Here is a 13,767-nt window from a genome sequence, read left to right on the forward strand (position 1 = left end):
GCTTAGAGCTGTTATAAGGGCTTTACAGATCATGAGTAGCCGATAGATCTCAATATCAGCTGTTCAAAGGAGATTGTGTATTTTGGACGATATTTAGCATTGTGTTTTATAATGAAGAAAGAAATAAAAATCAGGAAAGACCATGGAATCCCATTAGAAGGTTTCTCCAGACCTTTGATGTATATATCATTGTAGGATCTTCATCTGAGCCAATTCTTCTGATGTAAACACATTAAATCATTTCAGAAAGTACAACGTGTGCAACCATTTTTTCAAACTTTGTTTTAGTCTTTAATGTATGAGGCTTCTCCACCTTACAAGTCCTTGTGTACTAGTCATTACCATAGCAACACTAATGTACTGAAACAAGCCTGGCGTTTCTGTTGGAGCCAGAACTACCTGTCACCTGACAGTAGAACAGCAGTACCAATCAGTTTCAAGAATTCCGTCATGGTGGGCGTTCGAGTCAAACTGGGACGTCTGATAAAATTCCTTATAAAGGAAGGTGTAAAATGGATTGATATTTATTAGTACACTAAAATTTGAACGGTATAAATAAAAATAAAACATTTGAACGGTGGTAAAGAAAGCCGCACGTCCGTGAAAGTTCAGCAAGTCAAACGCCTTATCCTTGAAAAAATCAACGGATACCTTGTCGTCCACATCTGTCTTTGGGAACATACACACAATCATTTACCAACACGACATCACACCTCACAGTCCATTTCAACATGTTTAGGCCATTAAGGGAATTCCTGGGAGGCCAGTGTCTCTTACGTAACACAGACAAGTCCTGGCCTATCACCTACTCAACAGGTCATTCCTGAGCTCGCTCGGGTCACGTGATCGTGGCGCTTTAACCGCCCCAGGGCGTGATCTTTCAAACTCAGGAGATCAATCTATCTCCATGTGCATCACTGTCGGCCTGTCAGTCACACCGCTCACCTGGGATTTTTTTATTAGGTTTTTCTCCGAGCCGTCTACCGTGATTTACGGATCAGTTGATTTGGTCAGTGTAGTACTGTAGTGTAAGAGTATGTGGCGTGAATATTAATATTAACAGAAGCCGTATATCATTCACACTCACCCCACTGACCTGTTCAGGGTTTTTTTCTTTCTTTTTTTTTCCTGCCACCCAATGTGTGTGACTTGAATAAAAATCAGCCAGTTTGGATAAGCAGTTTGGGTCATTGTTTAGGATGTTATAATGTTTTTTACTCCTCCTTATATTTATACTTCGCTTCTCTCGCTCCATTTCGTGGGTTTTTCCTTTGAGATCTTCGCATGCGCTTGAACAACTCTTCATTGCACGTTTCTTTCCGCCTACACTTTTTTTTTTCTGATTAATTACACACATGCTCTAAAGAGCATGAGCGTGGATACACATGTTCCAACACTCGTGGCTACCCACACATATGTGTATGCACACATGCACACACGTGCACATGCACACACACCTTCTCCATCTCTTAATCATTCTCTACGCACTTTATCACCGCATCGCTTGATTGTCTCACTCTCTCTACCACTTTGTAGCCGTTGTGATATTGAGATTACTCTGGCCGGCTCTAGTTCTGTGTGTGTGTGTGTGTGTGTGTGTGTGTGTGCATGGCTGAATATATGTCAGTAAGCCATGGTGTGATTGGTCAATTATCTGTCTGATTACTGACATTATATAATTACATTTTTTTTATGGTTAAGACCTAATAAAAACAGCAAAGGAAAATTTCCAGATGGTAATTATGTTTAGATCATCAAGCAGTAAAGCTACAAAAATACATTTTTTCATAAGCACAGCATATGGGAGCAGGAGTTCTCTAAAATGTTCTCTTTAACGGTTTGGCTTGAATTATTTGAACATTTGTCATCTGGACTGATTAACATGCATCAATCTGCCATAACGTTAAAACCACTGAAGGGAATAACATTGATTATCTTGTTAAAGTGGGGACTGTCCAGCGTTAGGCAACAAGTGAACAGTCACTTCTTCAAGTTGATTTGTTGGAAGCAAGATATATCAGCAAGAGTATTGTATTGGCCTGTGATGGGTAGGAGTCTAAAAGAAGTCTTGAATTAGAGCATCTCTAGACCAGCAGGTCTTGTGGTTATTACCTACTAAAACCAGTGAACTGATGGTAGGGACATGGGCGTCCAAGTCTCACGGAAAAATATGGGCAGCAAAGTCTAGCCTGTCTGGACCGATCCCGCAGAAGATCTACTGCAGCACAATTGGCTGAAAAAGTTATAGCCGGGTCCAAGCGAGTCACATTGTCAGCTTAGCTTGATGTTTATGGGGCGGTGTACAGTTAGTGCAGACTGATCAGAGTGTCTATGAACTGGTCTAGGAAGTTGGCATTGGGAAGAGATGGTGCCACCACATCAAGCTATGCATTGATTGAGTTTCCCTGGCTTCTGATTGTCTGATTAGTTCTGGTGCCCAACTTTTGGTTGAAGATCTCGTGGCAAGGAGGCCCTGAGTTCCCTGCCTCCGATGCGTGGGGTGACTGGAGACTAGTTCACTTGACCATGAACATGGTCTTGGACTCCTCTGATGCAGACAACTGTTCTCTGACGTCTCGTGACAGCAATAACTCAATAGTTCAGGACTGAAACTGGAAACCATATTAACTTGAATACCCCGTACATGTTATACTTAACTTCCGGTTTTCTAACACACAGTATGACTGCAGATCAAGCCCTGCTATTTGTTATTATTCAAATGAGGATGGGTTTCCTGTTGAGTCTGGTTCCTCTCAAGGTTTCTTCCTACTGTACTTCCATCTCCGGGAGTTTTTCCCTCGTCATCATTGCCCTTGGTTTGCTCCATCAGGGGACAATCTGATCATTTTGATTTATACATACATCCTTAACAATTTGGTACTCTTTCCCTATTTTGTATTTCGATTCTGTAAAGCTACCTCGTGACAGTGTCCATTGTTAAATGCGCTATACTGTATAAATAAAAAGTGAATTGAATCGAACTAGAAGACATTGAGATGATCTGGGGGATGTTCTGCTGGGAAACCTTGGGTCATATCAACGTTATTTTGACACATACCATTAACCTAAACATTGTGCACTCCTTCATAAAAATGGTATTTACAGTACTAACGGCAGTGCCATTTTCAGGAGCATACCGTTCGGGAATGTTTGGTGGAACATGACGGACGTCAAGGTGTTGACTTTGCTCCCAGATCTCAACCTGATCATCTGTCCATGGGATGCACGGACAAACAACACGCAGCTTACACTTCTTAAACAATCTACTGGTAACGTCCTTTTGCCGGATACCACGGCACACCTTCAGAAGAGGTCTCGTGGAGTCTGCGCCCAGTGGGTCAGAGCTGTTTGGATGGCACAAGTTTGACCTAAACAACATGAGACAGACGTTTAATTGCTTCTGATCAAGATTCAAGAACTATGTACATCGCTGCACGCACAAACCTCCTTGTAAAAGCCTTTAGCTCTTATTGATTTCAGCAGATCCCAGGATCCTCATCGGATCAAATAGTCTTAAATAATCAACAAGCGTTAACCGTTGTTCGTAACCTCAGGGCGAAAAATAAAGCCCTGAGAAATGAGGAACTGAGGGGGAATAGAATAGGAGGTGAGGGTATTTACATCTGGAGGTCAGAGCTGGGTAATTTATGAACGTTACAGCATGTAAATTACATTTTGAACAAGGTGCAGTTTATTTGAATGAATTATTTACATGTGCAAAGCGTACTTAATATAAAGGTCCATGACTTCTTGACGTTGTTCTCATAATAACCATAAAAATAACCTCATAAAAAAAAACTTACACATGGTCAGTGTGATATTTCCTTTATCATCCTATGATGCTTATAAGTAATATTCTAGAGTATTAATGATAAACTGTTTATTCTGTATGTGTGTGTACGTTGTAGACTTGGATAAGCCCATGCTCACGGTACACCAGACGATCAGTGATGTCAGAGGCAACTACTACCAGGAGAAGACGGTGTTTCTCCGCTGCACCGTCAACTCCAACCCTCCAGCTCGCTTCATCTGGAAACGAGCCAACGTTCCCATCGAACAGAGCAAAGACAACGGCGTGGACATCTACGAGCCGTTATACACGCAGGTACACGGCACCCACATGAAAGCGCAACACTTCAGGCAGAATTCTCATCTTTGATTTGTTCCTTTCATCATTTCTTAAGAACAAATATACAAAGAGGAAAATAAGAAAGATGTTTATGATATTTGGATGAGCTGATAGTCTCTCGCTACTGCTAGTCCACCATCTCTGAGAATCCAGTTACATCATTTTTTCCGATGTCTAATCGCGCAATGCTGCACGACAGCTACACGGGTATCGGAGGCAGACGCTGTTGATTCATCTTCATGAAAAGAGAGATGCACACCAAGATTTACGACAGTATCGCAATCGTAAACGGAGACAAAAGCGAGACAAGACGTTTTTTTTTGGAGCGTTCCTATGAGAACACTTGGTTCTTCGAGTGGAAAACAAAAAACAAAATAGCATAATCTACTAAAAGATGAGATCGTGTGACCCTGAGCTTGGGTTGCTCTCCGTGCTGAACTTCACTTGTCCTCCCTTGTCCTCAAGGGCTTCCTTTGGATTCTTAGGTTTTATGTCCTTAAAGCATGGAACAGACTGCGGCTTCACCAAAACCCAGAGGATAAAGCAAATGCTAAAGATGTATTCATATATATATAAATGACTGAACGTCTGGCTTTGCGAAAATACAAAAAGGTCATCTCGTTCACCAGGCAAGCCCGCCCTTCTGCTTATAATCTTGTAATAAAACATACGTACACATATCAGGATGTGTCATTTCTTTCAATTTAAGAAGCAGTATTATAACCTGCCATTGTTGCCGGTCAAAAATGTCTACTTTGTTATTTAACGTACTGTATTAGAGCGCAATCAAGCTCATTCTTAACACCGAGTAAACAGTCTGTGTACTATAAAATACCAGCATCGCTCGTTTTTAAAATCGGACTGCCACAATCAGGGAAATTATGGTTCATTCGGTAGTAATTCCCCTCTCGATCATTCTAACAAAGAAGTGATATGTAGCTCTGTTTAGTGTTTATTTACTGAATCAAAAGCCACCGAGACGCTGGATTTGTATTAGCGATGGTGAGTGTATGCTGAAGCAGTGTGGTCTCTGCAGCGAGGAAACTTGAGAAAATGAATTATGAACTTGTGATCTGAAATCTGAAATTTATTAAAGATCTGTTTGCACTGCAAGGAGGAGGTGGGAGGAGAGAGACCGAGAATTGATGGCTCTGTAATACATCATTTTAATGACAGTCATTCATATGGAGATATTCATTCTGGGCGAATATTCACAAAGCCTCAGTCTGTGCGTGTTTTAGTTTGTATTGTTTTTTGCTTAGAAATGTATTTTTTTTGTTTTGTTTTTTAATTAGGTAAAATGATGATGATGTACATTGTTTCCCAGCCAGTGCACCACACACAGCCACTGGAGGTGAACCCCTTAGTGCCGCGCCCAAGTCTGGGTTGTATCAGGAAGGGCGTCCGGCGTAAGAAGTAAATCTAAATCCAAAATGTGTCGACCAACATTAGCAGGCAAAAGAAGAAGAAGAAGCAACAATATCATTCTATTAGTGTGTCAAATGAGCAGCTTAAACTTAATTACCAGCTCATAATTAACATCATGTGATGTTTAGACCACACCTGGAGTGCTCTTTGATTTCTGATTTTACTTTGACGGACAACCGCCACAACAGCAACTTATAATCATAATAATATTATATAAACACAATGACTAATTGGTCCGAGGTTTGTGAGGAATTAAGCAATATCTCGTAAGAGGAAGTGCTGTTGTACTGAATATCAGCACAGTATACTGGATATAAAGGATAATTGTTGTTTCAGATGCTATTAGATGTGTTTCCTTGCTGAAAGTGCATCCGTGACTTAGTTTGAATGTAAGTTTTGGCAGGCAGCTGTTAAACATCCCAGTGCTGTTATGCTGTATATCAGCACTCGTGGAATCAGATTACTTGTTTAAAACTAACTCGGTGCTTTTTTGTGATGATTCTTTGATGTTGCAATCTACATAGTGTAAAAAAGTCCAAAAGGGTGGAGAAAGATGTGTGTGTATATATATATATATATACTGTATATATTAGTTTACACAATGTATTTTTTCCTACAGGACTATTTGTGTATTGCATCGTCAGATAATCATGTACATTACAGTATGTGTGTGTGTGTTTGTGTTTACAGGGTGAGACCAAAGTGCTAAAGCTGAAGAACCTTAGACCTCAGGACTTTGCGAACTACACGTGTCAGGTGTCTGTCCGTAACGTCTGCGACATACCGGACACGTCGGTCACTTTCCGCTTAACCAACGCCACCAGTGAGTTTTGCTTTTCTTAATAGCTCTTTGCTTTGCATTCATCAAATCTGTCTCATACTCAAAAGTGCTGATGTGTCTAAACAGTTTGGCCAAAAACCTTACAGGGCAGAGCTTAAGTGTGTAAAAAATTTTTTTTGCCATGACATGCATAAAGTTTTAACGTTTATTCTGAAACCGTCTACAAACTTGGCATAGCATATTATAGTTATTTTTTTGTAATACAGATTTTTTAGTTGATAAAGGGTGTGTGTATTTCTTATTATACCTGAGTTACCTAACATACATAACCACCAGCAGCCAATCAGCTTTCGGAAGAAGTTTTACTGCATTAGTGTGATCAAAACAGGATTTATTCATTTATTTATTCATTCTTTTTTAGTGTTTTTGGGCTTTAACTTGACACTTAGCATTAAAACCTGCCTGGTTGTTGTTGTTTTCTCTACAACTCTCCAGTATTCATGTAAATGTATTGTGTAAGCACGTAAAACAGAATTCTTCATGGTTTTTTGAAAGTGCTGTACTGTGTTCAATTTGGATTGAGATTATAGTAGCTATTCCCTTCACTACAACTCACACACACACACACACACACACACACACACACACACACGTATACATCTGTTATGTATAAAAATGCTTTGTGATATAAGTGCACAGAGGAGCAAAGGAAAAAACTACACTTTTTTGTGGTGTAGAAATTCCAATTTGTTTTTCCGCGCAGCTCAAAATGCAGGGCGTACGTGAGTAACTCCAGCACTGAAGGACTGATTTGTTTTTCTTTTCACTTTTCATCCCTTTTTTTTCTCCGAGTAACAAAAACACAGCGATTGTGTGCATTGGATGAGGAAAAAGAACAACACGCACGAGGCTCGCTGCAGGACCGTCGGTTTCTATATTTGTACAATTTTAAGGAAAGAAACCAGTTTTGAGTGCTTGTGTCTAAAGGAAGCTCTGGATTTGCAGACTGGAAGTGCATGCGGTTTTATATTACTGGTAAAATGAAGTGGAATTCCAGGACCAGATCTTCTGAACTTTTAATATAAAGCAGACACCCTCGATTTAAACATGTTATTCAGCTCACACTGATGGTGTTGAGTGTGAAACATGATTTCAGTCACCTGATTTCTAAACTTGTAAGAATGTATTGAAAATCATTTTTTTGAATTAAGAATAAGAATTAAAAAGAATTTCCGGGTAACTTAATGGGGGAAGCGCAGTTTGATGAATTTTAAATGTATTTTTAAATGGGTGTCTAGGTGGAGTTATTTATTTATTTATTTATTTATTATAATTTGGCAAAGATGTGCAAAAGCATTCAGCCTTAAGGCATGAGGAAACTGCATAATTTAGTCATTTATTTTCAACCTAGATACTTAGGGGAAATTCTTTTGTTAAAAAGCATTCTTAGAGAGCATCTGGAAGAAAAATAAAAGAAATCATGATAAACGGCATTTTAAAATTTTTTTTTTTTTTTTTTTTTTTTTACAGCACAGAATGTTGTATATAACAAAACATAAAAAAATACTATATTTATACTACGTATTTTTTGGCTGCTTTTACCACCAAAAACCAGCTTGTTTAAACAAGCCAATCGTATTGCTTCTTTCGGTCATGTGATTCACGTGCTCAAAGTTTTTCGCTCTTCGCTCGCTCTGAAACTGAAACGCTCATCTGGCATCGCTGCCCCCCATCAGCAGGAATGTAAAGGGGCGGGTTGCTAGACACAACACGGCCACTGCATTAGGGCTGAAGGCCTTGGACTTTCTCTCCTCTATAAAAGGAAGCAAGAGGATCAGTTTAGCCTTGAGAAGAAAAATCAGTAAAGTGCTGGGTTAGAAATGGCGTGCTGTGAGTGCCATGGTGTGTGCCCTTTTGGGCACTGAGCAGCTTGACAAGGGTCAGTCACTAATGGACTATATTCGCTGCCCCGGCACTTTTGCTTTAGTTACTGTGGCCAAGCCGTAAGGGTATCGGCCGCTGCCTTGACTTCAAGCCCCAGTTCTGGACTTCAGCAGCAGAAATGCTACAGCCATAATTCTGAGAATCTGGATACCCCGTCACCGCTGCTGCTGATTGGCTACTACGCCTTAAATGCTGGCCTGCTGCTGGTGCTTCTGGACTGCCATGTCCTGCCGTCTCTACCATCGAACTGCAACCCGCTTTCTGGCTTTCAACAGGTAACTTGCGATCGCCACCTCTGTTTCATGCCAGTCTTGCCAGCTTGCCACAGCTTTGATCCCTTGGCCTCACAGTGATCGACCTCTCAGCACTCAAAGTGGACACGCGACTGATAAGCTTGTGACTGCAGTCCACAGCCTTTCAGCTTCGCGCCATCGTTACCTGTCAGATGCTCTCCTGAGCCACATTTTCACACTTTAATGCTTAACATTTCATTTTTTGGTCTAATCCCCCGCCATATTTTCCCTCTCGCCCGTAGACAGATCGCCCTTAGTGTTAGATCTTAGGGTTGCATATAAACGTCAAAAAAAATAGGGAATTTTTAATTGAAGTGCGAACTTCCTTGCCACATTTCTGTGTATGATCTTCAGAAAGCAATCAAGCAGACATGGATTAAACGAGTGACACCAGAGTACTGCAGATGTGTGTTTGACTCCAGCAGGTTCTGAAAAATTAAAGGACTTCATACCAAAAAGTGATTGTTGTAGAGCAATTTTATTGCATAAAATGAAAAAAAAATAAAAGTGAATGTCATTATTTTAAAACATTTGAGAATGTCATAAAATCCTTAAATTTCACTTTTACCTTGATAATTGAGGCCACCAAAAGGGAACTCTTAGAGATTATCTGAGATAAACACCTTAATTTTTTTTTTTACACATTTCCGCACATATTCTGGAGCACAATGTTGTTTATAACAAAACAATTAGAAAACTGCTATCTCCACCTTATTTTCGAAACGTCGAACTTCCATGTTTGGGAGAAATTTTTGACAAAAGCCGACTTGTTCAAACAAGCCAACCACATTGCTTCTTTTGGTCATGTGATCAGTAAAATTTAAAGCTGAACGAAATGGGTTTTGGAGAATGTTGAAGCCAAGAAAAACTGCCATTGTTGTAACCAGAGTATTAATGGAGTATGAATAGTAGTACTGTATGTTCTGTGAAACAAGACCTTGTGATTTGGATAGTGTGTGAACACCAGTGTTGGGTGGAACGCGTTAGAGTACCTGGATTATTTTTTTGGACATAACGAGTAATTAACGTGTTAGGTCCGCCATTTAAAGACTCAGATATTTAGTTTTATTTTCAAAAATGTAATCTGTTATTCAGACAATTTATGTAATCAGTGAGCCAGACAGCAGGCATACCCCATCCAGTGTGTGTGTGTGTGTGAGTGAAAGTCATCCTACAAGCCCCGCCCCCCTCTGTTATTCCTGCTGTTATACCCCTGTCTCACCTATGCGGTTTGACTATATGAGGTCCGACAAGGAAAGCTGGAAAGATGGAAACCTCATCACAGCGCCAAAAATCGCGGTAAATCATGATGAACCGTACTCACGGCCACTGGGCGGAACCACGTAGGTGAAATAGGGGTATTAGTAGTTACCAGATTATGGGCCAAACTTTGCTGAGTGATGATGGTAGAATAATTATAAAGGTCTTGACTAAAACAACATGCATGAGGAATCACAAAGGAGTTTTTATTTTCTGCAATGGAAAAGTACTCGAACTAGTTACTTTTATCAGAAAGTAACGCTGTAATGTAACTGATTACTTTTTAAAGACAGTAATTTTATAATGTTATTAGTTACTTCAAAAGTAACGTCCCCCAACACTGGTAAACACCATGCTAAAAACTTAGCGAAGCTCTAATCAGGGTGGCAAAGTTATCATACACCAACAGTAAAAGACTAAAAGTTAGTCCAAGGATTATCCTTAATTACTCCTGTTTAATTAAAATGACACAGGTTGCTTTTTTTTTACAGCTTTTTATTTGAACTTAGCATTCAAGATCATGAAATCATTTAACATTAAGAAGAAGAAACAAAAGAACGTACTTGTCAGGAAGTTCAGATGATGCAACCACCTTGACTTTATCATAATAAATGTTGCACAGGGGTGGATAGGTTCAGGGTTATGTTGTGGATCTAAAATGTAGCCTGTAAAGAAAGGATGAATCTGTTCCATGCAAAACACTAATGCAAAATCGTAGCTTATTCAAGCACTTTCATGCTTTCAAGGTAAAGTTTGATTATAGGTGGTGGGAAAAGGAGTTTTTTGTAGGTTTTACGTTCAGTTTTTCTAAAAAAAAAATGCTCACGGATTAAAGGTGAAGGACACTTTAGCTATTTAGCCTTAGCTATATCTTATCCAATCATGGCATCTTATATGCACAGACATTTACATTTTCCTTATCACTATTCTTTTCCCAGCCAGTCTGATATCGCACCAGTCAGCGTTATTACCGCAGAATAATGTGCTGCTATTGTGTATGGTGTCTAAGAAAGACCAGAGATATGACTTGTTACTATAAGAGCTGCTGCTGAAGGGAAACGATGGGAGGAAATTAAAAGAGAAGAGAGAAAATTACACCCAACAACAGAGAAAGTCAAAGAAAGTTTTAGAAAATGGTGCTCTGCAGCTGATACAGCGCTCTCACTCCATCGATACTGGGTTTCTGTTACAGCCGCATCAATTCTGCAAGCCACTGGTCCTGATATCAGTCAGCCAGCGAGTGGTGGTTACACACACACACACACACACACACACACTCACACACACTCTCTCTTACCTGCATAGCTAATCAGAGGAAGACCTGCAGCCACACACACACATCATTTCAGGGCATGTGAGCATGCAGGCCACGATCGTTGCCCCTGGCAGGATTTGTTCCCCTGCCAACACACACATACCCACACACACCCACACACACAGACTTGCGTATCTACACATTATGTATGGCACTCTTGCCTCAGTCTTAGGGAGTATGATGTCTACTCGAGCAACTTGCACCTCTTTTGTGGTTACACCTTACACAGACACAAATACACTCACACACACGCACGCAAATATGCTAAAAGCCATTTTAGAACAAACTTTTCTTACATAACAGCTAAAATTCCATGACATTTTTAAAACCAAAACTATCGACCTGCAATAACGCTCCATTTCATCCTGTTTTGTTCTACTCAACCAATCGGACACAGACGTTTATTGACATTAAAACTGATAGACAGTTAAAATAGAAGTGTATATATAAGCTTTAACAGACGGGGCATAACTACTAAGTTCAAGTCAAGGGCCGTTCAAGTCAAAACGGGACTTGTGACGAAATTTCTGGTGAATGAAGCACAAAACCGGTTTAACGAGACCTTATGCGATGAGGAGACTCTTAGCCGCAGTAAAACATTTGAACAGTGCAAACGTTTTAAAGTAGTTACCGCGTGCGGATCACCTGATTGTTTAAAATCAACGGATAACGTCGGGCCAACTTCCGGACTCCACTTGGACATTACAGGAACTCAGCCGGGAGTTATTGCCACGTCCCGCTGTAGAGTCCTGCCCTCGCTCTGATCTATGTCCTTACGCTAGGGCCTTTAAAGGAGTTCCTGGGAGGCCGGCGTTTCAGATGTAAAGCAGGATTAAGTGCATTAGTGTAACAGGGGATTATATGGAGAAATATATACAGCTCTTTTTGCTGTTTTTAATATAAGATAAAAAGGCAAAACCTAAACCTTGACACGCTCGAGACTCAATCCATGCCCTCTTAGAGAAAACCTCGCCATAGGGATTAGACGGAGTGCATTGAGAGCTTATGTTTGGGGAAATCACACGTTCTGACGAATCAGATTAAGGAGTGTTCTAAATCTATTTCACGGGAAACACTGTAGACAAGTAGATTATACGGTTAAGACACTGTAACAAGCATGTATATTCTCACAAATGTGTTCGAGTATGTGTGTGCGTGCCTGTTCGTGTGTGTGTGTGTGTGTGTGTGCACCAGTAATTCACTGCCCATATAGTTGTAGGTTTACATGTCAAAAGGATATAGAGGCAATTTTCTTCACTGTCCTTGTGGCATGAATGGCTTCAGGATTATACTCTTCCTCAAGTAGGTCAGGGCACAAGCAGACAGTCAGACACTCGTTCTTACACACACACACACACACACACACACACACACACACACACACACACAGAGTACACACATAAACACATGATGGATTTTTATATAGCAATGTTCACTTTTTTTTCCCGCGCTGCCTGCCTGAGAGGCTACGCCACATCCTCCTTCCAGAGGCGGAAAATGACATTCAGGACTCTCTTCAGCGTCTCAATCTGTCTCGCTTTGTCTTATTCTCATTCACTCACTCAACCGAGACCGCCCTAGCCGTCTGGATTTGTGCAGCACCAAAATACTTATGGCAACGGAGCTTATGGATGATTTTAAAAATACATATATACAGTGTATATCTTTATATATAAACAAATAGTGTGTGAATGGTTCCAGCAGGAGATATTCCTAAGGGTTTGTTGACTTTTATAAACACCACCATAGGCACACAGTACGAAGGGCGGTCATACAGTAGGATTATTATAATAAGAAAAAAATAATATGATAATAATAAACGTTACGATAAATTCACACAAACTTAAGCGATCTCAAGTTAAAACGTTGATGATTCTTGTCGTAACATCCCTGCGTACATCATATGAAGCAGTACGCTCCTGTTCAGCTTTAAGGATGAGGCCTAATAAATGTTCCACAGCTCAATCAGGCACAACCTACACCCACAGATTGATATCTCACACTTCCAGACGTCATGAGTGTAATCTGGCCCTAATGCTCTTGTTTGAGTTATACAGTAGACAGAATTGTAAATACGGGTGAATTTTTCCCTATTTATGAGAACGATAAAATGAAATGATGAATCCCCTGAGATGAGATCTGTGCCATTTTAATATTAAGGCCAATTACCTTGACTTACTGCTGCTCTGCTTTTTGCAAATAATCTCTATAACTGAAATCTTTATAGCAATAGAGTTCTTCAAAAAAAAAGAAAAAAAAGTCCAATATTCCTTTCAACATAGAGATTAATTATAGACGGGCGAAAAGCTTCACAGATCTCGGTATTCTCATGATGGAGTGAGAGTGTAAATGAAAACTGCAATGAGATATGGATTGGAATCGGTAATTTTTAGACTACAGTGTATTCACACGTATTCACAAATCTGCTGATCTATTTTCATGTCTGTTACAGAAACTAAGCTGAGCGCATGAAATATTTGACTTTGTATTCATTCTCTTTGATCTTGTATCACGTTGTGTAGTATTATAACCTGGAAGTTAAATGGACTCAGTTTGGGTTACACGTCTTAAAATACCCTATTATTTTTAACTCAAAGGCAAATTTCTCCCCAAATGA

The 13,767-nt window shown here is 40.0% G+C and overlaps 1 protein-coding gene across 2 annotated transcripts in view; it reads left to right on the forward strand.

The window, feature by feature from the left end:
* LOC128528989 (MAM domain-containing glycosylphosphatidylinositol anchor protein 1) overlaps nt 1-13,767 on the forward strand; it is a 200,069-nt gene that overhangs the window by 103,713 nt on the left and 82,589 nt on the right. For both annotated transcript variants that reach the window (XM_053502259.1, XM_053502260.1), the window contains 2 exons: nt 3,909-4,105; nt 6,248-6,380. In XM_053502259.1, the coding sequence (XP_053358234.1) occupies nt 3,909-4,105; nt 6,248-6,380 (330 nt within the window). The remainder of the gene's footprint in view (nt 1-3,908; nt 4,106-6,247; nt 6,381-13,767) is intronic.

This window comes from Clarias gariepinus, chromosome 8 (assembly GCF_024256425.1).
Source record: "Clarias gariepinus isolate MV-2021 ecotype Netherlands chromosome 8, CGAR_prim_01v2, whole genome shotgun sequence".
Taxonomy (NCBI): domain Eukaryota; kingdom Metazoa; phylum Chordata; class Actinopteri; order Siluriformes; family Clariidae; genus Clarias; species Clarias gariepinus.